This window comes from Taudactylus pleione, unplaced genomic scaffold (genome assembly GCF_031769625.1).
Source record: "Taudactylus pleione unplaced genomic scaffold, aTauple2 ptg002710l, whole genome shotgun sequence".
Classification (NCBI taxonomy): Eukaryota; Metazoa; Chordata; class Amphibia; order Anura; family Myobatrachidae; genus Taudactylus; species Taudactylus pleione.
In genome coordinates this window covers 93,651-121,626 of record NW_028287086.1, presented here as the reverse complement: position 1 = coordinate 121,626, position 27,976 = coordinate 93,651, and the positions used below count along the sequence as shown (strand labels likewise).

The 27,976-nt window shown below is 49.3% G+C and overlaps 1 protein-coding gene across 1 annotated transcript in view; it reads left to right on the top strand.

The window, feature by feature from the left end:
* Positions 1-5,439: 5,439 nt before the first annotated feature.
* LOC148431177 (cadherin-related family member 4-like) overlaps positions 5,440-27,976 on the top strand; it is a gene marked incomplete at its 3' end in the record, with an annotated part of 102,388 nt that continues 79,851 nt past the window's right edge. Inside the window, exons 1-2 of the mRNA XM_088466239.1 lie at positions 5,440-5,559; positions 12,308-12,501. Coding sequence (XP_088322365.1) covers positions 5,508-5,559; positions 12,308-12,501 — 246 coding nt within the window. The remainder of the gene's footprint in view (positions 5,560-12,307; positions 12,502-27,976) is intronic.

The window sequence follows — 27,976 nt, the reverse complement described above, 5'->3', positions numbered from 1 at the left end:
CACAGCGCACAGGTACACACGCACACGTACAGGCACACACACACACATACAGCGCACAGGCACACACACACACACGTACAGGCACACACATACAGCGCACAGGCACACACGTACAGCGCACAGACACACACATACACTAGGCGCACAGGCACACAGGCGCACACACGTACAGCACACAGGCGCACAGGCACACGTACAGCGCACAGCCACACACACACACACGTACAGCGCACACACACACACGTACAGCACACAGACACACACATACACACCAGGCGCACAGGCACACACACACGTACAGCGCACAGGCACACACATACAGCGCACAGGCACACACATACACACGTACAGCGCACAGACACACACATACACACCAGGCACACAGGCGCACACACGTACAGCGCACAGGCGCACACACACACGTACAGCGCACAGCCACACACACGTACAGCGCACAGACACACACATACACACCAGGCGCACAGGCACACACCAGGCGCACAGGCACACACACACGTACAGCGCACAGGCACGCACACACACACAGCGCACAGGCACACACGTACAGCGCACAGGCACACACATACACACGTACAGCGCACAGGCACACACATACAAACGTACAGCGCACAGACACACACGTACAGCACACAGACACACACACACACACACACACCAGGTGCACAGGCACACACGCACAGGCACACACACACACACACGTACAGTGCACAGGCACACACACACACGTACAGCGCACAGGCACACACGTACAGCGCACAGGCACACACACACACAGCGCAAAGGCACACACACACACAGCGCAAAGGCACACACACGTACAGCGCACAGGCACACACACGTACAGCGCACAGGCACACACACGTACAGCGCACAGGCACACACACGTACAGCGCACAGGCACACACACGTACAGCGCACAGGCACACACACGTACAGCGCACAGGCACACACACGTACAGCGCACAGGCACACACACGTACAGCGCACAGGCACACACACACACACGTACAGCACACAGACACGCTAGGTACACACAGGCACAACACACAAACACACACGTACAGCGCACAGGCACACACACGTACAGAGCACAGGCACACACACACACGTACAGCGCACAGGCATGCCAGGCACACACACGTACAGCGCACAGGCATGCCAGGCACACACACAGACATGCCAGCCACACACACAAACGTACAGCACACAGACACGTACGTACAGCACACAGACATGCCAGCCACACACACACACACACACATACGTACAGCACACAGACACGTACGTACAGCACACAGACATGCCAGCCACACACACACACACACACACATACGTACAGCACACAGACACGTACGTACAGCGCACAGACATGCCAGCCACACACACACATACAAACGTACAGCACACAGACACGCTAGGTACACACAGGCACAACACACAAACACACACATACAGCGCACAGGCACACACACACACACGTACAGCGCACAGGCATGCCAGGCACACACACGTACAGCGCACAGGCATGCCAGGCACACACACACACAGACATGCCAGCCACACACACAAACGTACAGCACACAGACACGTACGTACAGCACAGACATGCCAGCCACACACACACACATACGTACAGCACACAGACACGTACAGCACACAGACATGCCAGCCACACACACACACACACACACACATACGTACAGCACACAGACACGTACGTACAGCGCACAGACATGCCAGCCACACATACAAACGTACAGCACACAAACAAGCCAGGTACACATAGGCACAGCACACAGACACGCCAGGCGCACACAGGCACAGCACACAGACACGCCAGGCGCACACAGGCACAGCACAGACAGGCCAAGCACAGCACACTGACACGCCAGGCACACACACGCACAGCACACAGACACGCCAGGCGCACACGCACACAGGCACACACCAGGCGCACAGACACACACGTACAGTGCACAGGCGCACACACACACACCAGGCGCACAGGCACACACACACACGTACAGTGCACAGGCGCACACACACACACACGTACAGTGCACAGGCACACACACACACAGCGCAAAGGCACACACACGTACAGCGCACAGGCACACACACGTACAGCGCACAGGCACACACACACACGTACAGCGCACAGGCAAACACACGTACAGCGCACAGGCGCACACACACACACGTACAGCACACAGACACGCTAGGTACACACAGGCACAACACACAAACACACACCTACAGCGCACAGGCACACACACACACGTACAGCGCACAGGCACACACACACGTACAGCGCACAGGCATGCCAGGCACACACACGTACAGCGCACAGGCATGCCAGGCACACACACGTACAGCACACAGGCATGCCAGGCACACACACACACACACAGACATGCCAGCCACACACACAAACGTACAGCACACAGACACGTACGTACAGCACAGACATGCCAGCCACACACACACACATACGTACAGCACACAGACACGTACGTACAGCACACAGACATGCCAGCCACACACACACACACACACACATACGTACAGCACACAGACACGTATGTACAGCGCACAGACATGCCAGCCACACATACAAACGTACAGCACACAAACAAGCCAGGTACACATAGGCACAGCACACAGACACGCCAGGCGCACACAGGCACAGCACACAGACACGCCAGGCGCACACAGGCACAGCACAGACAGGCCAAGCACAGCACACTGACACGCCAGGCACACACACGCACAGCACACAGACACGCCAGGCGCACACGCACACAGGCACACACCAGGCGCACAGACACACACGTACAGTGCACAGGCGCACACACACACACCAGGCGCACACACACACACCAGGCGCACAGGCACACACACACACGTACAGTGCACAGGCACACACACACACACGTACAGTGCACAGGCACACACACACACAGCGCAAAGGCACACACACGTACAGCGCACAGGCACACACACGTACAGCGCACAGGCACACACACACACGTACAGCGCACAGGCAAACACACGTACAGCGCACAGGCGCACACACACACACGTACAGCACACAGACACACTAGGTACACACAGGCACAACACACAAACACACACGTACAGCGCACAGGCACACACACACACGTACAGCGCACAGGCACACACACACACGTACAGCGCACAGGCAAACACACGTACAGCGCACAGGCGCACACACACACACGTACAGCACACAGACACGCTAGGTACACACAGGCACAACACACACACACACGTACAGCGCACAGGCACACACACACACGTACAGCGCACAGGCACACACACACGTACAGCACACAGGCATGCCAGGCACACACACGTACAGCGCACAGGCATGCCAGGCACACACACACAGACATGCCAGCCACACACACAAACGTACAGCACACAGACACGTACGTACAGCACACAGACATGCCAGCCACACACACACACGTACGTACAGCACACAGACATGCCAGCCACACACACACACACACATACGTACAGCACACAGACACGTACGTACAGCGCACAGACATGCCAGCCACACACACACATACAAACGTACAGCACACAAACAAGCCAGGTACACACAGGCACAGCACACAGACAGGCCAGGCGCACACAGGCACAGCACACAGACACGCCAGGTGCACACAGGCACAGCACACAGACACGCCAGGCGCACACAGGCACAGCACAGACAGGCCAAGCACAGCACACTGACACGCCAGGCACACAGACACGCCAGGCACAGCACAGCACACAGACACGCCAGGCACAGCACGTATTAGAATATTAGTCCACATATTATGTATTCAAACGTTCGGCCATATGATTGCCGATATTTAGGAGGTATAAATATATCTCCTATTATAATTTATTATACACATAAGTATATTGTCAGACTAGTATTTGTTTGGGAACCCGGTGTCTGATATTCATCTGTGTAGGAGTCAGGAGGTGTGTAATGAAAGCTGGCAGGCCTAAGGAGACCTCCTGGCATATAGTGGTGAAGAACATTTCCCTGACCGGGAATCGAACACGGGTCTTGGGGGAGAAATGCCGGATTGTACCCGCTAGACGCCCAGGGACATCTGTGTTGAAGACAAGTCGTTATGTGTGATCAGAGGAGAGTGTGGCAGTAGACTGACCAGGCTGAAACTGGTTTAGTACTGTAGATATATAATATAACTCTTCTTACTGTAACCGGAATGCTGGATCTTGGCAACGTATTCACCAGGCTGACACTGGGTTGTCGCTGTAGTCTAGGATCCCTCAGATGGTAGCATGACCGGATGCAGACAAAACACCAGAATGGGTAATAGGTGATACCAGGAATGGCATAAATGGAGCAGGAACACCCACATTGTCAAACACGGGGGGGGGGGGGGGGGGTTCCGGTTGCCTGGAAACCCCCTCCTTAGCCCACACCATGATGACCACAATAGAAATATCATATAATACTGAAGCTGCATGTTCTTAAGATCCCCCTCAATGTCACAAATGAAATAATTAGCAGCACCTGTTGATCTTTTAAAATGTGTGAGCCAGTAATGAATACACTTGTGCACATACAAGGAGATCTGGAAAACATGCACTGTTAGGGGTGCACTGATATAGACTATCTATAGGGTCAATTAGTAATACTCTTTAACAATACACTATCCAGTGCATAAGAAGACCAGAGCAGTGTACATACATGTCCAGAGCAGTGCAAGGTTCTCTTGGTGCTCCCCCAGACTCTCAAACGACCTGCAATGGAGTCCACATCTGATATAAAAACATTCAAGCCATGCTTCCAGTTATAATAGTACACGGTGACCGCTGGTCCTGCTCATGGGAGAATTATTACATACACTATACTTCATATGATGGATATTATAGCTGGTTAAGTACTTATTTTAAAGAAAGTATGGCCAGTCCATGAAGAGGGCATCTCTTCATGGACTGGCCAGAGGGCATCTCTTCATGGACTGGCCAGAGGGCATCTCTTCATGGACTGGCCAGAGGGCATCTCTTCATGGACTGGCCAGACTTGTTCTAAAATGAAGCATTTGGAAACCCCCCTCTAGAAAACCTGCATCACTCACTCACTCACTCACTCACTCACTCACTCACTCACTCACTCACTCACTCACTCACTCACTCACTCACTCACTCACTCACTCACTCACTCACTCACTCACTCACTCTGCAGGAACTGAGGTTAGACATTGTACTGACAATTCGGTAGAGCCAGCAGCTGGGATATATACCCCTGGGTTACCTGGGATAGGCTGAGCAGAGACAGGTGGTACGGTGAGGCTCAGGCTGTCACTTGATTGGCTGTTGCAGGCAGGTGATCGGGACTTGTCACTGCAGTACTCTGTAGCAGGCTTAGATCTTGCTTGAGGCCTAGCAGGCCGAGAAACACTGAAGCCTGTGCGTCTGGGATGTGACAGAGAATGCTGGCAGAATCGGGGAGTGACCCGGCGGCAGGGGAAACAGACCTGAGTTGTGAGTGAGATATATATATATAGCGAGTATATGTGTCTTGAGTCCCAAAGGGGACTAACGTATTGGAAATAGTGTGTATTAAGAATTTTACATTTGTGTCTTGAAACTTGTCTAGTACGATAGAGATATTTATTACCTATGATGTATTAAAGTTATGTTTTAAATTCAATATACTTTCATTTCTAAAAGACTGCTCACACAACACAGTTATTTCTCTTCTGAATCTGACATAACCTCACCCAACTGTAGTGATCACCTCCAATACCCAATACATGATCAATAATAGGTTATTAGGGAATAGCGGCTTTATTATCTACAACAAAATGTTTTCCCCTTACTTTACCTGTGCAACAAGCTCTCCATTCCCCTTTATTTTTAAACCAAACACACACATGTATAACAGCCCACATACATGACAGGTACACACACATGTATAACAGCACAAAGACATAACAGGTACACACACATGTATAACACCAGCACACAGACATGACAGGTACACACATGTATAACACCAGCACACAGACATGACAGGTACACACATGTACAGCACTAGCACACAGACATGACAGGTACACACACATGTATAACACTAACACACAGACATAACAGGTACACACACATGTATAACACTAGCACACAGACATGACAGGTACACACACATGTATAACACTAGCACACAGACATGAAAGGTACACACACATGTATAACACTAACACATAGACATGACATGTAAACACACATGTATAACACCAGCACACGGACATGACAGGTACACACACATGTATAACACTAACACACAGACATGACATGTAAACACACATTTATAACACTAACACACAGACATGACATGTAAACACACATGTATAACACTAACACACAGACATGACAGGTACACACATGTATAACAGCCCACATACATGACAGGTACACACACATGTATAACAGCCCACAGACATGACAGCTACACACACATGTATAACACTAGCACACAGACATGACAGGTACATACATGTATAACACTAGCACACAGACATGACAGGTACACACACATGTATAACACCAGCACACAGACATGACAGGTACACACACATGTATAACACTAACACAAAGACATGACAGGTACACACACATGTATAACACTAACACACAGACATGACAGGTACACACACATGTATAACAGCCCACAGACATGACAGGTACACACACATGTATAACACTAGCACACAGACATGACAGGTACATACATGTATAACACTAGCACACAGACATGACAGGTACACACACATGTATAACACCAGCACACAGACATGACAGGTACACACACATGTATAACACCAGCACACAGACATGACAGGTACACACACATGTACAGCATACAGACATAACAGGTACACACACATGTATAACACCAGCACACAGACATGACAGGTACACACACATGTATAACACTAACACACGGACATGACAGGTACACACACATGTATAACACTAACACACAGACATGACAGGTACACACACATGTATAACACTAACACACAGACATGACAGGTACACACACATGTATAACACTAACACACAGACATGACAGGTACACACACATGTATAACACTAGCACACAGACATGACAGGTACACACACATGTATAACACTAGCACACAGACATGACAGGTACACACACATGTATAACACTAGCACACAGACATGACAGGTACACACACATGTATAACACTAGCACACAGACATGACAGGTACACACACATGTATAACACTAACACACAGACATGACAGGTACACACACATGTATAACAGCACACAGACATGACAGGTACACACATGTATAACACTAACACACAGACATGACAGGTACACACACATGTATAACAGCACACAGACATGACAGGTACACACACATGTATAACACTAACACACAGACATGACAGGTACACACACATGTATAACACTAACACACAGACATGACAGGTACACACACATGTATAACACCAGCACACAGACATGACAGGTACACACATGTATAACAGCCCACATACATGACAGGTACACACACATGTATAACAGCCCACAGACATGACAGGTACACACACATGTATAACACTAGCACACAGACATGACAGGTACACACACATGTATAACACTAGCACACGGACATGACAGGTACACACACATGTATAACACTAACACACAGACATGACAGGTACACACACATGTATAACACTAACACACAGACATGACAGGTACACACACATGTATAACACTAGCACACAGACATGACAGGTACACACACATGTATAACACTAACACACAGACATGACAGGTACACACACATGTATAACACTAACACACAGACATGACAGGTACACACACATGTATAACACTAGCACACAGACATGACAGGTACACACACATGTATAACACTAACACACAGACATGACAGGTACATACATGTATAACACTAACACACAGACATGACAGGTACACACACATGTATAACACCAACACACAGACATGACAGGTACACACACATGTATAACAGCTATTACTTCATCACATCTTCTAGAACACACATGTAACAACAACCAACAAGTACATACATAACTGTATACAGAGTGATAACCAGCTGTCCTTCCAGTGCAATCACTCAGGGGTCTATGTACTAAGCCTTGCAGCGAGATAAAGCGCCAACCAATCAGCTGCTAACTGTCATATTTCATACACAGCAAAAAAACTAACCCACACTGGCGCTGCCTAGGGAGCGCAAAGCAGCTGGAACGCAGGGGGTGTCGGCCTCCCATAAGGGTGATAGTACAGGAGGAAAAAAGACACAACGCTATTAAGGGTTCACTGGTATTAAAAGTAAAATGGACATTACCAATAAAAATATATATATATTCAGTAACTATAATAGTGCGGTAGATAACAGTAATAATTCAACATTTATTAAACAAAAAGCAATATAATGTTCCTCATTAAGAAAAGCAAATCAGCAAACATTCAAATATGTGCATCACGAGGGCAAAGCGGTGATCTCAGGCCTGGCCTAGCCCCAGCAATGTACGGCGTCAGGCCAGATAGGCCGTTTCCCGTTAGCGGTATTTACCAGTGATCTCAGGCCTGGCCTAGCCCCAGCAATGTACGGCGTCAGGCCAGATAGGCCGTTTCCCGTTAGCGGTATTTACCAGTGATCTCAGGCCTGGCCTAGCCCCAGCAATGTACGGCGTCAGGCCAGATAGGCCGTTTCCCGTTAGCGGTATTTCCCAGTGATCTCAGGCCTGGCCTAGCCCCAGCAATGTACGGCGTCAGGCCAGATAGGCCGTTTCCCGTTAGCGGTATTTACCAGTGATCTCAGGCCTGGCCTAGCCCCAGCAATGTACGGCATCAGGCCAGATAGGCCGTTTCCCGTTAGCGGTATTTACCAGTGATCTCAGGCCTGGCCTAGCCCCAGCAATGTACGGCGTAAGGCCAGATAGGCCGTTTCCCGTTAGCGGTATTTACCAGTGATCTCAGGCCTGGCCTAGCCCCAGCAATGTACGGGCGTCAGGCCAGATAGGCCGTTTCCCGTTAGCGGTATTTACCAGTGATCTCAGGCCTGGCCTAGCCCCAGCAATGTACGGCGTCAGGCCAGATAGGCCGTTTCCCGTTAGCGGTATTTACCAGTGATCTCAGGCCTGGCCTAGCCCCAGCAATGTACGGCGTCAGGCCAGATAGGCCGTTTCCCGTTAGCGGTATTTACCAGTGATCTCAGGCCTGGCCTAGCCCCAGCAATGTACGGCGTCAGGCCAGATAGGCCGTTTCCCGTTAGCAGTATTTACCAGTGATCTCAGGCCTGGCCTAGCCCCAGCAATGTACGGCGTCAGGCCAGATAGGCCGTTTCCCGTTAGCGGTATTTACCAGTGATCTCAGGCCTGGCCTAGCCCCAGCAATGTACGGCGTTAGGCCAGATAGGCCGTTTCCCGTTAGCGGTATTTACCAGTGATCTCAGGCCTGGCCTAGCCCCAGCAATGTACGGCGTCAGGCCAGATAGGCCGTTTCCCGTTAGCGGTATTTACCAGTGATCTCAGGCCTGGCCTAGCCCCAGCAATGTACGGCGTCAGGCCAGATAGGCCGTTTCCCGTTAGCGGTATTTACCAGTGATCTCAGGCCTGGCCTAGCCCCAGCAATGTACGGCGTCAGGCCAGATAGGCCGTTTCCCGTTAGCGGTATTTACCAGTGATCTCAGGCCTGGCCTAGCCCCAGCAATGTACGGCGTCAGGCCAGATAGGCCGTTTCCCGTTAGCGGTATTTACCAGTGATCTCAGGCCTGGCCTAGCCCCAGCAATGTACGGCGTCAGGCCAGATAGGCCGTTTCCCGTTAGCGGTATTTACCAGTGATCTCAGGCCTGGCCTAGCCCCAGCAATGTACGGCGTCAGGCCAGATAGGCCGTTTCCCGTTAGCGGTATTTACCAGTGATCTCAGGCCTGGCCTAGCCCCAGCAATGTACGGCGTAAGGCCAGATAGGCCGTTTCCCGTTAGCGGTATTTCCCAGTGATCTCAGGCCTGGCCTAGCCCCAGCAATGTACGGCGTCAGGCCAGATAGGCCGTTTCCCGTTAGCGGTATTTACCAGTGATCTCAGGCCTGGCCTAGCCCCAGCAATGTACGGCGTCAGGCCAGATAGGCCGTTTCCCGTTAGCGGTATTTACCAGTGATCTCAGGCCTGGCCTAGCCCCAGCAATGTACGGCGTCAGGCCAGATAGGCCGTTTCCCGTTAGCGGTATTTCCCAGTGATCTCAGGCCTGGCCTAGCCCCAGCAATGTACGGCGTCAGGCCAGATAGGCCGTTTCCCGTTAGCGGTATTTACCAGTGATCTCAGGCCTGGCCTAGCCCCAGCAATGTACGGCGTCAGGCCAGATAGGCCGTTTCCCGTTAGCGGTATTTACCAGTGATCTCAGGCCTGGCCTAGCCCCAGCAATGTACGGCGTCAGGCCAGATAGGCCGTTTCCCGTTAGCGGTATTTACCAGTGATCTCAGGCCTGGCCTAGCCCCAGCAATGTACGGCGTCAGGCCAGATAGGCCGTTTCCCGTTAGCGGTATTTCCCAGTGATCTCAGGCCTGGCCTAGCCCCAGCAATGTACGGCGTCAGGCCAGATAGGCCGTTTCCCGTTAGCGGTATTTCCCAGTGATCTCAGGCCTGGCCTAGCCCCAGCAATGTACGGCGTCAGGCCAGATAGGCCGTTTCCCGTTAGCGGTATTTACCAGTGATCTCAGGCCTGGCCTAGCCCCAGCAATGTACGGCGTCAGGCCAGATAGGCCGTTTCCCGTTAGCGGTATTTACCAGTGATCTCAGGCCTGGCCTAGCCCCAGCAATGTACGGCGTCAGGCCAGATAGGCCGTTTCCCGTTAGCGGTATTTACCAGTGATCTCAGGTCTGGCCTAGCCCCAGCAATGTACGGCGTCAGGCCAGATAGGCCGTTTCCCGTTAGCGGTATTTACCAATTAGTGATTACACGTTATATTATGTGACCACCACCCCAATAGGCTATATCAGTAGTGATTACACGTTATATTATATGACCACCCCCCCAATAGGCTATATCAGTAGTGATTACACGTTATATTATGTGACCACCACCCCAATAGGCTATATCAGTAGTGATTACACGTTATATTATGTGACCACCACCCCCAATAGGCTATATCAGTAGTGATTACACGTTATATTATGTGACCCCCTAATTGGCTATATCAGTAGTGATTACACGTTATATTATGTGATCCCCCAATAGGCTATATCAGTAGTGATTACACGTTATATTATGTGACCCCCTAATTGGCTATATCAGTAGTGATTACACGTTATATTATGTGATCCCCTAATAGGCTATATCAGTAGTGATTACACATTATATTATGTGACCCCCTAATAGGCTATATCAGTAGTGATTACACGTTATATTATGTGACCACCCCCCTAATAGGCTATATCAGTAGTGATTACACGTTATATTATGTGACCACCCCCCTAATAGGCTATATCAGTAGTGATTACACATTATATTATGTGACCCCACCAATAGGCTATATCAGTAGTGATTACACGTTATATTATGTTACCACCCCCCAATAGGCTATATCAGTAGTGATTACATGTTATATTATGTGACCACCCCCCCAATAGGCTATATCAGTAGTGATTACACGTTATATTATGTGACCACCCCCCCCAATAGGCTATATCAGTAGTGATTACACGTTATATTATGTGACCACACCCCCAATAGGCTATACCAGTAGTGATTACACGTTATATTATGTGACCACCACCCCAATAGGCTATATCAGTAGTGATTACACATTATATTATGTGACCCCCCAATAGGCTATATCAGTAGTGATTACACGTTATATTATGTGACCACACCCCCAATAGGCTATATCAGTAGTGATTACACGTTATATTATGTGACCACACCCCAATAGGCTATATCAGTAGTGATTACACGTTATATTATGTGACCACCCCCCCAATAGGCTATACCAGTAGTGATTACACGTTATATTATGTGACCACACCCCAATAGGCTATACCAGTAGTGATTACACGTTATATTATGTGACCACACCCCAATAGGCTATATCAGTAGTGATTACACATTATATTGCCCTGAGATCTCTCTCCCCCTACCTCTCAGGACACCACAGATGAGCTGCCAGGACAAGCTGGTAATTCTCTGATTTTCCTTCTGTTCTAGTGGAATTTGGGGGCTTGCCGGCCACTGTCACTTTGCCTGAGAGTTCACCCATAGGTGCCATTGTCCATAACTTCACCCTGGAGAACTGCACCGACCCCAACCCGACCATCACCATCACTAAGATCTCACCTTCCTCCAGTTTCTTTAATGTCCCAACACAGACTGTTGGTGGCCCTTCACTATATACTTTACAGGTGAGTCTGACCCTATAGGTGGGACTGACGGCAATACTATATATACACACTGGTGAGACTGACGGCAATACTATATATACACACAGGTGAGACTGACGGCAAAACTACAGTATATAAACACAGGTGAGACTGATGGCAATACTATATATATACACACACACACGTGAGACTGACGGCAATACTATATATGCACACACACAGGTGAGACGAACAGCAATTCTACAGTATATACACACACAGGTGAGACTGACGGCAATACTTTATATACACACACGTGAGACGGACAGCAATACTACAGTATATACACACACAGGTGAGACTGACGGCAGTACTATATATATACACACACAGGTGAGACTAACGGCAATACTATATATATATATATATATATATATACACAGATGAGACTGACAGCAATACTATATATACGCAGAGGTGAGACTGACAGCAATACTATATATACGCAGAGGTGAGACTGACGGCAATACTATATATACGCAGAGGTGAGACTGACGGCAATTCGATATATACACAGGTGAAACTGACGGCAGGACTATACACACGTGAGACTGACGGCAGGACTATACACAGGTGAGACTGACGGCAATACTATATATACACAGGTGAGACTGATGGCAGGACTGTCATAGTGCGCCGGACACTGGCTACCACTTACCGGGTCCGGCAGCACTGGAATCTGTGGCGGGCAGCGGCCGGGGACTCCCCGGCACCTGCTGCCATGATATCCGCTTCGGGTCCCCCGCATGCCGGCTGGAAGTGCAGGCGGCCGTGGCTCTCCTAGGTGCACGCACGCCGTCCTGCAAAGAAAAATAAAGGGACAGGCGCGCCAAATGTGAAGTCACATTTGGTGCGAGATTTGAACCTCCTCTATAAGAGGAAGCCTCTGGCACTCGACAGGTGCTAGAGTATAGGCTCCATACCATACTCCAGTGTTCCTAGTACTCATCTGTTATCCTGATCTTGTCCTTGGCTTGTTGTGATTCCGAATTCGTCTGACCCCTTGTACTGCTCCTGATATATGGTTCTGACCTTGGCTGCTCTCTGTGACCCATTTACATCTGCTCCCTGGTACCGTCTTGTCTGTTTGGTTCTGAGCCGACCTGTTGACTACTTTATTCTTCTGCACCTCATCCAGTGTCCACCGGTACCTGTATAGGGGAACCTAACCTGAGGGCCGCGACCTGTGTGTCGGACGCAGCCAAGTCCATACCTTCTTGCAAGGGTCCCTTGTGAATACTGCCGGCACATCAGACTCCGCGCCTCAGGCATAGGTCTAGCCAATTCCCTAAATACTGGCCGCATCCACAATCCGTCCGAGAGTTGTGACAGAATAATTTGGCCAACAACATGGATGCTACTGGTAATCCATCACCACGAGACCTACTCAATCACTTACTTGCTAGAGTCGAGAAGGAACAAGACCAGGCTCAGATTATGCAGTGTTTGCAGACACTGATGCAGCAAGTCGGTGTCGCTCAAGCACCTTTGGTACAATCAGGTCCATCAACTACTGCACCAGCTGCAGGGGCTTCGACAGGCTGTCATGGATTCCTGAATCAGTGCTCGATCCAGTTCAAAGTCCAGGCAGCAAGTTTCCCTTCAGATAGGACAAAAGTGGCTTATATAATCTCGCTATTGTCAGGTCAAGCATTGGCTTGGGCCTCTCCATTGTGGGAAAGGAATGATCCGCTTGTCAACAGCAGTGCTGAGTTTCTGAGAGCCTTTCAGAAGGTCTTTGATGAACCTGGGCGAGTATCCTCCGCAGGGTGGCAGGGTGGCCATCTTGCAGCTAAAACAGGGGAACCAATCTGCAGGACAGTATGCCGTACAGTTCCGAACCGTTGCTTCAGAATTGGGGTGGAACATTGAAGCCTTGGTTGCTGCATTTATGCAGGGACTGTCGGATCAAATTAAAGATGTCCTTGCATCCAGGGAATTGCCAACTTCCTTGGACAACTTGATCTCCTTGTGTATCCGAGTAGACCTTCGCCACAGAGAGCATGAGAAAAGGAACAGTCTCATCGCTTCACTTTTAAGCTGGCCCCACGATTCATGGCACCTACTGAGTCTGCAGAAGAACCCATGCAGATTGGGAAATCTCTTCCTGCCGCAGAAAGAGAAAGGAGGTTCAAAAATAAACTTTGCTTGTACTGTGGCGAATCGGGCCACCTCCTCTCTGGCTGTCCAAAGCATCCGGGAAACAAGAAGGCCTAAATGATTGAGGGGTGGTCAGTTTAGGTGCATTGAAATACACCCCAAAAAAACAAGTTACTTCCCAGCTTTCCATCGCTGTAACCCTGGTCGTTGGAAATTCCTTTGAAGAAGTCAAAGCCTTCTTAGATGCAGGTGCCGATGGCAATTTCATCACGGCTATTAAGGTCCAAGAGTTAGGTAGTGCTAGCATGCCACTGCAAATACCCCTTGGCATCATTGGCGTGGATGGAAGTAAACTTCCCATGGTTACCATTCACTCACAGATGACAGAAATCACCATGCAAATAGGGGCTCTTCATCGGGAATCAATAACATTCTATATCCTCCCGTCAGCCGAAAGTGCTGTTATCCTGGGTCTTCCTTGGCTTCGCAAGCATGCCCCTGTCTTAGACTGGAGAGAGCCTCAAATCCTGTAATGGAGTTCTCAATGCCGAGGGTCTTGTTTATTGTCTGTCAAACCACATCATCGCATCATTCGGACCTCCGTTGTCTCTTTGGAAGATCAGCTTCCGGCTCCATACCAGTCCTTCAGAGATGTGTTCAACAAAGAGGCCGCGGAGATACTTGCTGCCCATCGGGAGTGGGATTGCGCTATAGATTTATTGCCTGGAAAGGTCCCACCTCGTGGAATAATTTTTCCCCTCCCACTTCCCGAATCCCAGGCAGTTACTGAATACATTACAGAGAACCTGGAACGTGGATTTATCAGAGAGTCTAAATCACCTGCTGGAGCTGGTCTCTTTTTTGTTAAAAAGAAGGATGGGGGTTTGAGACCTTGCATCGATTACCAGGGCCTAAACGCAATTACCATCAAGGATAGGTTCCCTCTACCTCTGATTTCAGAACTCTTTGATCAGGTTAAGGGGGCAAAGATTTTCACTAAGCTAGATCTTCGCGGGGCCTATAATTTAATCAGAGTCCAATCTGGAGACGAGTGGAAAACGGCCTTTAACACTCAAGATTGCCACTACCAATACTTAGTAATGCCTTTCGGATTAAGCAACGCCCCAGCTGTGTTCAAAAATACATGAATCACATTTTCCGGGATCTGTTGTATAAATTCGTAGTGGTATACTTGGATGATATCCTAATATTTTCTGAAGATATAGCAAGTCATCGCCAACATGTTTGTGAGGTGCTGTCTCGTCTCCGAGCTAATCAGCTTTTCTGCAAACTTGGATGAGAAAAAAAGGAGAGCAAGAATGTCCTCTTAGTTGGCGCACTAATGAATCTTAATAAAATATAACTTTTATTGAAATAATTAAAAGAACAGAACTAAAGTGAAATGAAATATATTATCAGTAACATCATTACAAAATTAAAAATAAATTAAATGTAATAAATTGTATGTGTCTCTATAAGTATTTTAAATCATGAGTCCTATATGTCCACCTGAAAGTACACCTTCTATATATTTGAATACTTCTATATTGCTACTGGGAGAACAGGGTATGTTTTTCATCCACATTAAGCAAAATAAGTGTTGTGCTGCATAGACAAAGGCCCTCATTCAGACCCACTCGCGAGCGGCTGTCCGCTCGCAAGTGGGTCGATGGTCCGCACTGCGCATGCGCACGACAGAGGGAGCTCCGTCGTGCGCATGCGCGAGACGCGCCGAGCGAAGGACTTTCCTTCGCTCGGAGTGTCTCATCAAAGGGGGCGTGCGGTCGATGGTGACTGACAGCACGCCCCCTTTGGTGGGCGTGCTGCGGGCGTGCCTGCCAGACTTAGGCGTTCCCAAGGGAACGCCTATCGTCTGAAGCCGGCCCCACTGACATCACTAGTGATGTCAGTGGGAGTGATTTTGGCTCTGATAGAGCCAAAATCACTCCTGGCCTTGCGGTTCAAAAACTCAACCGCAGGCTGTTGCTCGCAGTTTCGATGGTCGCGATGGTCAAGACCATTGCGACCATCATCCTGCATGCTCGTATATGCTGTGGGTGGTGACCCACAGCTATACGAGCGTCCAGGAGGACGCTCCATATTTATGGAGGTGGGCCCTGATTCAGAGCGAGCGCTCTGGTCAGAGCGTCCGGCTCTGAATCAGGGCCAAAATTAGCTATTCACTGGTATGAAAAATAATCGAAAACTGTACACACAATTTTTATGATATTGGTGTATTAATACCAAGAGAGTGGCGCAACAGTGAGTATAATAGCTAGTAAATGAAAAATATCATTACCTTAATTAGAAACAGGATTTCTGCTATAATAATTAATGTCTGGAGACTGATAAATATCTACCAGTATGGAATCTAATATAGCGGTTGAGATACTGCAATAGTTACAGTTGCTCAATAGTCTCTAAATTAACGATTTAGGGCCTGATTCAGACCCACTCGCGAGCGGCTGTCCGCTCGCAAGTGGGTCAATGGTCTGCACTGAGCATGCGCACGACGGAGGGAGCTCCGTCGTGCGCATGCGCCAGACACGACGAGCGAAGGACTTTCCTTCGCTCGTTGTGTCCGATCAAAGAGGGCGTGCTGTCAATGTTAATTGACAGCACGCCCCCTTTGGTGGGCGTGCCGGGGGCGTGCCTCCCGTCAGAAGCCGGCCCACTGACATCACTAGTGATGTCAGTGGGAGTGATTTTGGCTCTGATAGAGCCAAAATCACTCCGGAGCTTGCGGTTGAAAACCTCAACCGCAGGCTCCGGCTCGCAATTTCGATGGTCGCGATGGTCACGACCATCGCGGCCATCAAAATGCACGCTCGTATAGCCTGTGGGTGGTGACCCACAGCTATACGAGCGTCCAGGAGGACGCTCCATGAAAATGGAGCCCGGCCCTCATTCAGAGCGTGCGCTCTGCTCAGAGCGTACGGCTCTGAATGAGGGCCTTATTTAGAGAAAGCAGTCCTCCTTATCAAACTGCACTAATTTAGTTGGCAACTTCAAACCCACGAGTGAGGCTATATATATATATATATATATATATATATATATTATACAATATACCCTAACCCAATTATGGGTATGAATGAATATCAATTCTTTCTAATTAACGGGTATTAATTAATCTATCATCCTCCTCATGTATTGTGCATTGCTCTCTCTGGGGAGTAGCACATGAGCAGTACAATCATCCATATATTATATCTTGTGGTGCCTTATTCCATACATACAGGCAAATCTATTGCAATAGTGTCTGTAACAGTGTTTCTTTTTCAAGAGACTATTGATTAACTGTAACTATTGCAGTATCTCAACCGCTATATTAGATTCCATACTGGTAGATATTTATCAGTCTCCAGACATTAATTATTCTAGCAGAAATCCTGTTTCTAATTAAGGTAATGATATTTTTCATTTACTAGCTATTATACTCACTGTTGCGCCACTCTCTTGGTATTAATACACCAATATCATAAATATTGTGTGTACAATTTTCGATTATTTTTCACACCAGTGAATAGCTAATTTTGTCTATGCAGCACAACACTTATTTTGCTTAATGTGGATGAAAAACATAACCTGTTCTCCCAGTAGCAATATAGAAGTATTCACATATATAGAAGGTGTACTTTCAGGTGGACATATAGGACTCATGATTTAAAATACTTATAGAGACACATACAATTTATTACATTTAATTTATTTTTAATTTTGTAATGATGTTACTGATAATATATTTCATTTCACTTTAGTTCTGTTCTTTTAATTATTTCAATAAAAGTTATATTTTATTGAGATTCATTAGTGCGCCAACTAAGAGGACATTCTTGCTCTCCTTTTTTTTCTCATCCAATTGTTTAGTGTCCCTAGGCAGCACCCCCAACTATTCTATCAATAATATAATTGGTGACCTACAAATTGGGGTATTTTTCTCTTTTTTGCCTTTATGGTCTATAATTTAACAATGCATCAACTAGTGCAGAAGTTTCCCATTTCCCCGTTTCCTTTTATTACTTTCTGCAAACTTGAGATGCTCTTTTGAACAAAATGAACTGACATTTCTGGGGTACATAATCTCAGGTTCCTGCCTTCGAATGGACCCCGAGAAGCTTGCAGCTATTCCGCCAATTCATCAGGAACTACTCTTCCATCGCTGTTCCCATCACTGCTCTTACCAGAAAGGGTCAGGACACTTGTGAGTGGTCAACTGAGGCAGAGGAAGCCTTTGTCCATTTAAAGCAGCACTTCCTTTCAGCACCCATCCTGAGACAACCTAATTGTGACCAACCATTTTTTCTGGAGGTGGACGCTTCCACGATTGGGGTTGGGGCAGTCCTGTCACAGAGAGACAAAGGAAATAAGTGGTACTCCTGTGGGTTCTTCTCCCGAAAGTTCTCTACATCGGAGAGGAATTATGCTGTTGGTGACAAGGAACTACTTGCCATCAAACTGGCTCTACAAGAATGGCGATACTTGTTAGAAGGAGCCAAATTCCCTGAAACAGTCTACATTGATCATAAGAATTTGACGTACCTCAGGACAGATGGTCGTTGTTCTTCGATCGATTTAATCTAGTGATTACTTACCGGCCGGGTAATAAGAACATCAAGGCCGATGCCCTGTCTCGAGCATTTAGTTCTGCTGAAATGGAAGAAGTAAAGGAGGATAAGGCCGTCCTAAACCCTGCCTGTTTCTTAGCAGCCACCAATAGGGTCAAGATTCCACTGGGGAAAACATTCATAGCCTCAGAACTTTGTGCTAAACTACTTCAGTGGGCGCATTCATCACGTTTCAGTGGGCATGCAGGCATCAAAAATACCTTGGAACTGATCCTCAGGTGGTACTGGTGGCCGACTATCCGTCAAGATGTAAAGGACTTTGTGGCAGCCTGTCATATTTGTGCTCAGCATAAGATTCCACCACACTCTCCATCGGGTTCCCAGTTGCCACTATCAGTGCCTGATTGCCCTTGGACTCACATTTCCATGGATTTTGCAGCTGATCTGCCTTCATGCCAAGGGTTCAACACAATTCTGGTCGTGGTGGATAGGTTCTCCAAGGCCGCTCACATTATTCCTTTGAAAGGTCTACCCTCAGCACCAAAGTTGGCAGAGATTTTTGTAAGAGAAATCTTTAGGTTACACGGATTTCCTAAGGAATTTGTTTCCGACAGAGCACTACAGTTTACCTCTAAGTTCTGGAGAGCATTATGCAGGTGCTTTGGCATCAATCTGAGCTTTTCTTCGGCCTATCATCCTCAGGGTAATGGCCAGACTGAACGAGTAAACCAAGAATTGGAAAAATGAATTAGGATGTATGTTTCAGCCAATCAAGATGACTGGGTCTCTCTGCTACCTTGGGCTGAATTTACTCACAACCTGTACCATGAGGCATCGGGACACTCTCCATTCTTTGTTCAGTATGGTCTGCATCCAGTGTTACCCGAGTTACCAGGCTTTCAGCCAGTATCACTGCCAGACGTACGTGGTACAGTAAATCGATTCTTTAGGGTGTGGAAGATGGTAAAGAGGAATTTGTGTAGAGCTTCTTCAAGGTACAAGCTGTTTGCAGATAGGAGAAGGAGGAGGGGTTCGGAGCTGGCTCCTGGTGAGTCTGGCCGTCAACCAAACATCTGAGATTAAGGTTCCGACAATGAAAATTGCTCCCAGATTCATTGGATCAACTCAGTGGCATATCGTTTGGGTATTCTTAGAGTGTTTGGAAGTTTCAATGTGTTTCACGTTTCTCTTCTCAAGCCCTTGGTGCTCAATCATTTCTCAACTCTTTGCTGCTCTCCTTCTGCGATTCTGGTAGACCATCAAGAGGAATATGAAGTGAAACAGATTCTGGACTCTAGGGTTTCTAGAGGAGTTGTTCCGTTTCTAGTAGATTGGAAGGGGCTATGGTCCTGAGGAACGTTGCTGGGTCAAGGCTTCTGACATTCATGCGCCTCAGCTTCTTCAGAAATTCCACCGGAAGTTTCCCAACAAACACCAGCTACCACTTACCGGGTCAGGCAGCACTGTAATCTGCGGCAGATGGGGACTCCCCGGTGCCTGCTGCCATGACGTCCGCTCCGGGTCCCCCGCATGCCGGCTGGAAGTGCAGGCGGCTGCGGCTCTCCTAGGAGCATGCGCGCCATCTTGCAAAGAAATTTAAAGGGACAGGCGCACCAAACGTGAAGTCACATTTACCCCATCTGTGTCAACCCAGTTTGTCTTCCCCCACCTTTTTATAATGTAAGCTCTCACGAGCAGGGCCATCTACCCTCTTGTGCTTCTCCTTACTATAGTGTAATTTATTTCTTACTCACCACTAGGGCACCTAACACTTGGTTGCTTATGCTCTGTTGCTTATCTAGGTGATATGGTCACCAATGTAGCAATATATATTATCCATGTCCTGTATTGTATTGTTCTGTAAGTCACTTGTCTACAATTTGTTTATGTACTTTGTAAGGTGCTGTGGAACACTTGTGGCGCCATATAAATAAATGATAATAATAATAATAATTTGGTGCGAGATTTGAACCTCCTCTATAAGAGGAAGCCTCTGGCACCAGACAGGTGCCAGAGTATAGGCTCCATACCATACTCCAGCGTTCCTAGTACTCACCTGTTATCCTGATCTTGACCTTGGCTTGTTGTGACTCCGAATTCGTCTGACCCCTTGTACTGCTCCTGATATCTGGTTCTGATCTTGGCTGCTCCCTGTGAAATGTTTACATCTGCTCCCTGGTACCGTCTCGTCTGTTTGGTTCTGACCCGGCCTGTTGACTACTTTATTCTTCTGCACCTCATCCAGTGTCCACCAGTACCTGTATAAGGGAACCTAACCTGGGAGCCGCGACCTGTGTGTCGGACGCAGCCAAGTCCATACCTTCTTGCGAGGGTCCCTGGTGAATACTGCCGGCACATTACACTCCGCGTCTCAGGCATAGGTCTAGAAAATTCCCTAAATACGGGCCGAATCTACAATCTGTCCGAGAGTTGTGACAAGGACTATACACAAGTGAGACTGACAGCAATACTATATATACACAGGAGAGACTGACAGCAATACTATATATACACAGGTGAGACTGACAGCAATACTATATATACACAGGTGAGACTGACAGCAGGACTATATACACAGGTGAGACTGACAGCAGGACTATATACACAGGTGAGACTGACGGCAGGACTATATACACAGGTGAGACTGACGGCAGGACTATATACACAGGTGAGACTGACGGCAGGACTATATACACAGGTGAGACTGACGGCAGGACTATATACACAGGTGAGACTGACGGCAGGACTATATACACAGGTGAGACTGACGGCAGAACTATACACAGTTGAGACTGACGTCAGGACTATATACACAGGTGAGACTGACGGCAGGACTATGGGCCTCATTCAGAGGCGGTCGTAGGATGCAAGCGGTCGTTCTGAAACAGGGCAGCCGCTTGCATCCTGAACGGCCGCCTCCATGTCCGTCGTTAGGCTGTGGGTTAACACCCACAGCTCTAACAACCGCTAAGGGTGATGGTCATCGGGGCTTACGACGAGACCCTAAGGTAGGGTCTCGTCAACCTTAAGACCCAGGGAGCTTCCTGCTCTGTTTGAGCAGGAAGCTTCCCACTGACATCACAGATGATGTCAGTGGGGCTGCCCCCAAACAGCAAGCGTTCCGACAGGAACGCCTCCGTTTGGCCAGGCACGCCCCCAGCACGCCCAGCAAATGGAGCGAGCTGTCACTCAACATCGACAGCTCGCCCCGTCTGCTACGAGACCCCTAACGATAGATCACCCGTCGTTAGCTTGGTCTCGCGCATGTGCACGACGGAGCCGGCTCCGTCGTGCGCATGCGCACTGGAGCAACATCGACCCGGTTACGAGCTCGTAGAGCTAACGACCGGGTCTGAATAAGCTCCTATATACACAGGTGAGTATGACGGAAGGACTATATACAGGTTAGACTGACGGAAGGACTATATACAGGTAAGACTGACGGCAGGACTAGGTGTTAGGGGAGGCAGAGGAGGAGGGTTAGAATACTGACCGTAATACATAGAAGATAAAAACATATATTGAGAATTACTGTATAGTTATACATGGTAAAGAAGACCAGATGTAGGAAATTGCACCAGGCGTACAGAAGTAATAACATACATAGTCAGAACAGAGGGAGAGTTACATATTTAGGGCTGATCTTTGCATGACGTAACTTGCATGAATTTGCATTGTGCATGCAGCGACCCTTGCAGCTGAAGTAGTGAAACTGGGGTTGGAGAACGTTTAGTGAGGGCGTATTCCTGCAAATGTGGGCCATGCAGACCGTGATGTAAGCCCCAGACCATAATGGGTGGGACATGCAGGCCAAGATGTAAGGGTAGACCATGTAGACCATGATGGGTGGGCGATGCAGACCATGATGTAAGCGCAGACCATGTAGACCGTGATGTAAGTGCAGACCATGCAGCCTGTGATGGCTGGGCCATGCAGACCGTGATGTAAGCGCAGACTATGTAGACCATGATGGGTGGGCCATGCAGACCGTGATGTAAGCGCAGACCATGTAGACCATGATGGGTGGACCATGCAGACCGTGATATAAGTGCAGACCATGTAGACCGTGATGTAAGTGCAGATCATGATGGGTGGGCCATGCAGACCATGATGTAAGCGCAGACCATGATGGGTGGGCCATGCAGACCGTGATGTAAGCGCAGACCATGCAGACCGTGATGTAAGCGCAGACCATGTAGACCATGATGGGTGGGCCATGCAGACCGTGATGTAAGCGCAGACCATGTAGACCATGATGGGTGGGCCATGCAGACTGTGATGTAAGCGCAGACCATGTAGACCATGATGGGTGGGCCATACAGACCGTGATGTAAGCGCAGAACATGATGGGTGGGCCATGCAGACTGTGATGTAAGCGCAGTCTATGTAGACCACGATGGGTGGGCCATGCAGACCGTGATGTAAGTGCAGACCATGTAGACCATGATGGGTGCGCGATGCAGACCGTGATGTAAGCGCAGACAATGTAGACCGTGATGTAAGCGCAGATCATGATGGGTGGGCCAGGCAGACCGAGATGTAAGCGCAGACCATGATGGGTGGGCCATGCAGACTGTGATGTAAGCGCAGACCATGTAGACCATGATGAGAGGGCCATGCAGACCGTGATGTAAACATAGACCATGATGGGTGGGCCATGCAGACTACGATGTAAGTGCAGAACATGCAGACCGTGATGGGTGGGCCATGTAGACCGTGATGTAAGCGCAGACCATGATGGGTAGACCATGCAGACCGTGATGTAAGCGTGGGCCATGCAGACCGTGATGTAAGCACAGATCATGATGGGTGGGCCATGCAGACCGTGATGTAAGCACAGATCATGATGGGTGGGCCATGCAGGCCATTATATAAGCGCAGAACATGATGGGAGGGCCATGCAGACCGTGATGTAAGCGCAGACCATGATGGGTGGGCCATGCAGACCATGATGTAAGCGCAGACCATGTACACCATGATGGGTGGGCCATGCAGACCGTGATGTAAGCGCAGACCATGATGGGTGGGCCATGCTGACCGTGATGTAAGCGCAGACCATGTAGACCATGATGGGAGGGCCATGCAGACCATGATGTAAGTGCAGACCATGTAGACCATGATGGGAGTGCCATGCAGACCGTGATGTTAGCGCAGACCATGTAGACCATGATGGGAGGGCCATGCAGACTGTAATGTAAGTGCAGACCATGTAGACCATGATGGGAGGGCGATGCAGACCGTGATGTAAGCGCAGACCGTGATGGGTGGGCCATGCATACCGTGATGTAAGCGCAGACCATGTAGACAATGATAGGTGGGCCATGCAGACTGTGATGTAAGCGCAGACCATGTAGACCATGATGGGTGGGCCATGCAGACCACGATGTAAGCACAGACCAAGTAGACCATGATGGGTGGGCCATGCAGACCGTGATGTAAGTGCAGATCGTGATGTAAGCGCAGACCATGTAGACCATGATGGGTGGGCCATGCAGACCGCAATGTAAGTGCAGACCAAGTAGACCATCATAGGTGGGCCATGCAGTCCGTGATGTAAGTGCAGACCATGATGGGTGGGCCATGCAGACCATGATGTAAACGAAGACCATGATGGGTGGGCCATGCAGACCATGATGTAAGCGCAGACCATGATGGGTGGGCCATGCAGACCATGATGGGTGGGCCATGCAGACTGTGATGTAAGCGCAGTCTATGTAGACCACGAAGGGTGGGCCATGCAGACCGTGATGTAAGCGCAGACCATGCAGACCGTGATGGGTGGGCCATGCAGACCGTGATGTAAGCGCAGACCATGTAGACCATCATGGGTGGGCCATGCAGACCGTGATGTAAGCGCAGACCATGTAGACCATGATAGGTGGGCCATGCAGACTGTGATGTAAGCGCAGACCATGTAGACCATGATGGGTGCGCGATGCAGACCGTGATGTAAGCGCAGACAATGTAGACCGTGATGTAAGCGCAGATCATGATGGGTGGGCCACGAAGACCGAGATGTAAGCGCAGACCATGATGGGTGGGCCATGCAGACTGTGATGTAAGCGCAGACCATGTAGACCATGATGGGAGGGCCATGCAGACCGTGATGTAAACATAGACCATGATGGGTGGGCCATGCAGACTACGATGTAAGTGCAGAACATGCAGGCCGTGATGGGTGGGCCATGCAGACCGTGATGTAAGCGCAGATCATGCAGACCGTGATGTAAGCGCAGATCATGTAGACCGTGATGTAAGCGCAGACCATGATGGGTAGACCATGCAGACCATGATGGGTGGGCCATGCAGACCATGATGTAAGTGCAGACCATGTAAACCTGCGATGTAAGCACAGACCAAGTAGACCATGATGGGTGGGCCATGCAGACCATGATGTAAGCAGAGACCATGATGGGTGGGCCATGCAGACCATGATGTAAGCACAGACCATGATGGGTGGGCCATGCAGACCATGATGTAAGTGCAGATCGTGATGTAAGCGCAGGCCATGTAGACCATGATGGGTGGGCCATGCAGTCCGTGATGTAAGTGCAGACCATGATGGGTGGGCCAGGCAGACCATGATGTAAATGAAGACCATGATGGGTGGGCCATGCAGACCATGATGTAAGCGCAGACCATGATGGGTGGGCCATGCAGACCATGATGGGTGGGCCATGCAGACCATGATGTAAGTGCAGACCATGTAAACCTGCGATGTAAGCACAGACCAAGTAGACCATGATGGGTGGGCCATGCAGACCATGATGTAAGCAGAGACCATGATGGGTGGGCCAAGCAGACTTTGATGTAAGCTCAGACCATGATGGGTGGACTATGCAGACCATGATGGGTGGGCCGTGCAGATCATGGTGTAAGCAGTAAGCGCAGACCATCATGGGTGGGCCATGCAGACCATGATATAAGCGCAGACCATGTAGACCATGATGGGTGGGCCATGCAGACCGTGATGTAAGTGCAGACCATGCAGACCGTGATGTAAGTGCAGACCATGATGGGTGGGCCATGCAGACTATGATGGACTGTGATGTTAGCGCAGACCATGTAGACAATGATAGGTGGGCCATGCAGACCATGATGTAAGCACAGGCCATGTAGACCATGATGGGAGGGCCATGCAGACCGTCATGTAAGCGCAGACCATGTAGACCATGAAGGGAGGGCCATGCAGACAGTCATGTAAGCGCAGACCATGTAGACCATGATGGGAGTGCCATGCAGACCGTGATGTAAGTGCAGACCATGTAGACCATGATGGGTGGGCCATGCAGACCATGATGTTAGCGCAGACCATGATGGGAGTGCCATGCAGACCGTGATGTTAGCGCAGACCATGTAGACCATGATGGGAGGACCATGCGGGCCGTGATTACGTGCAGACCATGATGGGTGGGCCATGCAGACCATGATGTAAGCGCAGACCATGTAAACCATGATGGGTGGGCCATGCAGACCGCAATGTAAGCGCAGACCAAGTAGACCATGATGGGTGGGCCATGCAGTCCGTGATGTAAGTGCAGACCATGATGGGTGAGCCATGCAGACCATGATGTAAACGAAGACCATGATGGGTGGGCCATGCAGACCATGAGGTAAGCGCAGACCATGATGGGTGGGCCATGCAGACCATGATGTAAGTGCAGACCATGTAAACCTGCGATGTAAGCACAGACCAAGTAGACCATGATGGGTGGGCCATGCAGACCGCGATGTAAGCACAGACCAAGTAGACCATGATGGGTGGGCCATGCAGACCATGATGTAAGCACAGACCATGATGGGTGGGCCATGCAGACCGTGATGTAAGCGCAGAGTATGCAGACCATGATGGGTGGGCCATGTAGACCGTGATGTAAGTGCAGACCATGCAGACCATGATGTAAGTGCAGACCATGATGGGTGGGCCTTGCAGACCATGTAGACCATGATGGACTGTGATGTTAGCGCAGACCATGTAGACAATGATAGGTGGGCCGTGCAGACCGTGATGTAAGCACAGACCATGTACACCATGATGGGTGGGCCATGTAGACCGTGATGTAAGCGCAGACCATGCAGACCGTGATGGATGGGCCATGCAGACCGTGATGTAAGGGCAGATCATGTATACTGTGATGGGTATACCATGCAGACCGTGATGTAAGCGTGGGCCATGCAGACCGTGATGTAAGCGTAGATCATGATGGGTGGGCCATGCAGACCATGATGTAAACGCAGACCATGATGGGTGGGCCATGCAGACCATGATGTAAGTGCAGACCATGATGGGTGGGCCATGCAGACCATGATCGGTGGGCCATGCAGACCATAATGTAAGCACAGACCATGATGGGTGGGCCATGCAGACCGTGATGTTAGTGCAGACCATGTAGACCATGATGGGTGGGCCATGCAGACTGTGATGTAAGCGCAGAGTATGCAGACCATGATGGGTGGGCCATGCAGATCATGGTGTAAGCAGTAAGCGCAGACCATCATGGGTGGGCCATGCAGACCATGATGTAAGCGCAGACCATGTAGACCATGATGGGTGGGCCATGTAGACCATGATGTAAGTGCAGACCATGCAGACCATGATGGGTGGGCCATGCAGACCATGTAGACCATGATGGACTGTGATGTTAGCGCAGACCATGTAGACAATGATAGGTGGGCCATGCAGACCGTGATGTAAGCGCAGACCATGTAGACCATGATGGGTGGGCCATGTAGACCATGATGTAAGCGCAGACCATGTAGACCGTGATGGATGGGCCATGCAGACCATG